At 34.7% G+C, this 4,045-nt stretch overlaps 1 protein-coding gene across 1 annotated transcript in view; it reads right to left on the reverse strand.

The window, feature by feature from the left end:
* Positions 1 to 278: 278 nt before the first annotated feature.
* Positions 279 to 4,045, reverse strand: part of LOC106119927 (uncharacterized) — a 3,909-nt gene continuing 142 nt past the window's right edge. Inside the window, exons 2-6 of the mRNA XM_013315053.1 lie at positions 3,731 to 4,043; positions 3,394 to 3,538; positions 2,640 to 2,707; positions 482 to 592; positions 279 to 362 (exon numbers count right to left, since the gene is read on the reverse strand). Coding sequence (XP_013170507.1) covers positions 279 to 362; positions 482 to 592; positions 2,640 to 2,707; positions 3,394 to 3,538; positions 3,731 to 4,043 — 721 coding nt within the window. The remainder of the gene's footprint in view (positions 363 to 481; positions 593 to 2,639; positions 2,708 to 3,393; positions 3,539 to 3,730; positions 4,044 to 4,045) is intronic.

Raw genomic sequence — 4,045 nt, forward strand, 5'->3', positions numbered from 1 at the left:
TCTGTGTGCCGACTACCTTGCAACATCTTTATTTATTTTATTCAAAAGTTACCAATAGTTTTTACATCTACCTTAGTAATAATCAGTAGTTTACAGATAATAAAATGGTACGTTATGGTACGAATACAGAGTGCAAATATATTAAATACGCATAGAAATATAATAAAATAACACAAAGTCGATAAACTTAAATAATTAACAAATTATCGCAGAAGGCTTTGACATTCTATCGTCAACACCGCCCCCTAGTGCTGACTCGTCAGCACTACATCAATGTGCTATCGACCTATCATCCAGACAGGCGACCCGAGCGACCAGGTGCCAGACCTAATCCGACTAGTGCCGCACTCACTGCGCCATGTCTAAAGACGATCAGAAATTCCCTACTGTTATCTTATAAAGCTTAAATAATTTCAATATAAATACAATAAAATTACAAAAGGATTCAATTGTGATCAGGTTAGTTAGTTTGCCTTCTTACCTCGGTCAGTCGTAGGTTCATAGCGCAAACCCTGGGCGCCAAGCTGTGCTGACATCCGTCAGCGTCGGGAGTGCGCTCGCCATAAGTGCAGCTAACAGTGCTGCTGGGGTTCTGACCGATGTGGTAAACAAACATAATACCTTACCATCAACACGTTGGAACGCCAGTACATAACAGCTACATATGCTTCTAACAAAGCATCGCAAAAAGTGCGTTTATGTGTTGATAATTACACCAGGACCACCTGATTTAAGTGAAAATAAAAGTAATATTACACTGGTCTGCAAAAACATCTTTGTTCACTCCTTTAAGTTTGATACTAAATTATTTTAGATAAGGTGTTTCAACACTAAAGTATAACACGGAGACAAAACAAAACAGCAAGTATATTTTATTAATTAAATTGAGTTAACCAAATAGTTTAATTAGCCTTGAACAATACATTTCGGATCATGATTAATGTCAAATAAGGTTCTTGTAATTAATTTAAAGAGCGAGATAAAGTGTATGAAAATTAAGAAAAATGCACGGAAACAAATCTCGACTGATTTGGTAAAAATAACTAACAGTTGTTGTTATCTATGCTCCGTTACATATTACACTTGGCAAATACTGAACTGGAAAGAAATGTGCAAGTGAATATGAATTACTACTCTAAATCACATCAACTGTCAAAACAACAAATAATTTGTGGTTGCTTTTTACTTTCCCTACCACTCGCTAAAACCTATTTATACGTGTCCAGGCTATTTTATAATTTTGGAAATAAACTTTTATTCCAGAATTACAAAAATCCGAAAAATTGTGTTTTTTAATATCATTGAAAACTCTAAACGTGTTACAAATCTAGTAAAGGAGGATCTTTGTGCAGACCAGACAAACACTCACCAGTGCCATGTTGACTCATGACTAATATTGAAAATTATTACAAAAAACAAATTTGTTCAAAAAATTTTAAACTTCAAAGTAATACTTTAACAAACAAAATAATGTATTATCACAACAAACGGACTGTACCAAATTCCAGACAAATCTGTATACGGGAAGTAGGTCTAATTTAATTTTTTTAGATTATGACCCAAGCAAACAAAACAAGTTTAATAAAACTGTATGACAAGGTAATATCAAAGTAATCTATTCACTGAACTTGTTTAATTACTTCAAAACAATTAGCTGTAGTCGGCAATCTCAATTATTCTAATCAAGTGACAAATAAATAAAAAAATAATTTATCAGCTTACTATTCGTCTCCATTGAGGATCTCAGAACCTACCCTAAGTTAGGGGTGACAATGTAATTAATTAAACACGTGAAGAATTAAGAAACTAATAAATATTTAGTGTTAGGAATAAAAATCCTTTACTGTGACGGTGCATCAGCGCAACGCTCGCCTTATCAACTATCAACGTTTACGTCTTCTAACTAATCAATCTGACATTTGGGTGGGCAACGAAAGTGCGCCATTCGCGCCAAATGATTCTAATAATTTTTAAAACTAGCAAATCACTTGTTCGTAAGATATGTTCTTTAAATCTTACGGCATTCGACTCATTCACTGTGCTTAGTTTGTAAGCTAAAATGATACAACTTATCAGCAAAAATATTAAAGGCTAAATATTAATCACAAAAATATTAAATTGAAAATAATTTTCAATCAAGTTAATTAAAGACGTCGCCAAACCAAATATGTAAATATTTCATTTTAAGAAATTATTCTTTAACACATTACGGCCTACGGAAGTGCATTCTAATGCATCAATAACTTTAAGTTCCAGAAATCCCGAATGCTAAGTTATAAAAATAAACATCATGCAAAAACTAAACTGTTCGTTGACATAGCTTATGTCGTTGTAAAATCACTCTAAGAAAGAACATTAATCAAAGATGAGAATTATCCAGAAAACTAATAACACACAATAAGTCGTTCGTAAGATTAAAATCTTTACGGCTTTAGGATAAACTTGTATCAATTTAATTTCTCTAAATATTAAGATTCAAAGTTAAAGATAAAATATAAAACATTCATTAAAAAATAAAAATTGGTTCGACATGTCACTTATGTCGCTCTCAGTTCATGCGTACAATACATGACTACCGCATAACATTAAATAGAAAAAACCAACAAAATTAAAACAACAAAGTAAAGTGAAACACTGACCTTATTTATCAGCTGCGTCGCTTTTCGTTTCTCTGCTGTACCTCTCTGCATAACCACTGCTGTATGTGCTAAAGTAATTGTTAGATAACATTCTAGTTAACAAATCATCATCAAAACATACAGTTAAAATGTTAAATTTACAAACTTACACATTAAGAAAATAGTAATTTACAGTATCGTGCTCACAACAATGAGCTTTACTTAAAGTGCCATAAGGATGACATTCCAATAGATTCTTAACAATAAGATTTTTTTCATAACTTGTTTACATGAATTTGCATAATCGATGTGCTCGCCATTGTATTGAATGAGCGAACGAGTGAGCGACAAATGATTAACTTGGAGAGTGAGTGCGACCGCAGTATTAATTAACAGTAACGTTTATGTTAAGACACATAAGGTACATTTTGTTCCAAAATTATTTGCATAATGCAATGCAATTTGTAGGAATGCAATCTTTGTCTATAACATACATGTTTACGTTCATGAAGTATAAAACTATGTACCAAAACATTTGAAATAAAATTAGCAACGGTTAATTTAGCATTTTTGAAAATAAGATGTTAAAATAAAAACTTAAAAATAATTAAACCGAATACAAATGCAAATTATTAAAACTATAACACGTTTACAAAATTATTTTTCCGAAATTTTATTTTGTTCGCTTTGTACATTTTAATAATTAACGAAATACCTAATGACACTCTTATTACTTTTGACCAAATTAAATAGTACATTTTATTATGTTGCTTACGCGCTGCCATGTGGTCCAATGTGACCTGCGTGTGTGCTGACGACTGTGCTCGTCGGCGGGAACCACGACGGCGCGGGCGGCTGCGGCTGGGTGTCTTCGTACGCGGCGGCTGGCATGCGCGCTGCTGTGTTGCACGCATCATGCTCTGCATCATTCTTAGGGACATCGTGCGATAAAATATTTCAATAACGGCCATTTTTGTATCACCTTTATTTAACTTCCATTTTTGAAATGGTTCTTTGTAATCAATTTTAAAATCTGACCGTTTATTATAACGGCTGCTGTTATTCTGTAGGTCTGTACCAGGGGTGATTGCCAGGCAGGTTAGGTTACTGACCTCTCGTGATGTGCAGGGCTGACTCATCGTCTCCTTCTGTCCGTGCGTCAGATCTTGATTTTGTGACGTGTCATCATGGGGTAGCGGTTCGGTGCTAATGAGCGTTGGAATGTTCCGAGCCTGATGCTCGAAGGCTGCCGAAGTCTCAACTTGGCTGTTCTCCAACCACTCCCTATTACTGCTACTTAGGTTTTCTTGCTCATGTGACAACTCTGGTTCTTGTGCCACGTGTTCATGAGGTAACCGATCGGTGCTAATGAGCGTCGAATGGTTCCGAGCTCGTGGCTCGAATGCTGCCGAAGTCTGCACTTGGCT

The sequence above is a fragment of the Papilio xuthus genome, unplaced genomic scaffold (genome assembly GCF_000836235.2).
Source record: "Papilio xuthus unplaced genomic scaffold, Pxut_1.1 DF826961.1, whole genome shotgun sequence".
NCBI classification, from domain to species: Eukaryota; Metazoa; Arthropoda; class Insecta; order Lepidoptera; family Papilionidae; genus Papilio; species Papilio xuthus.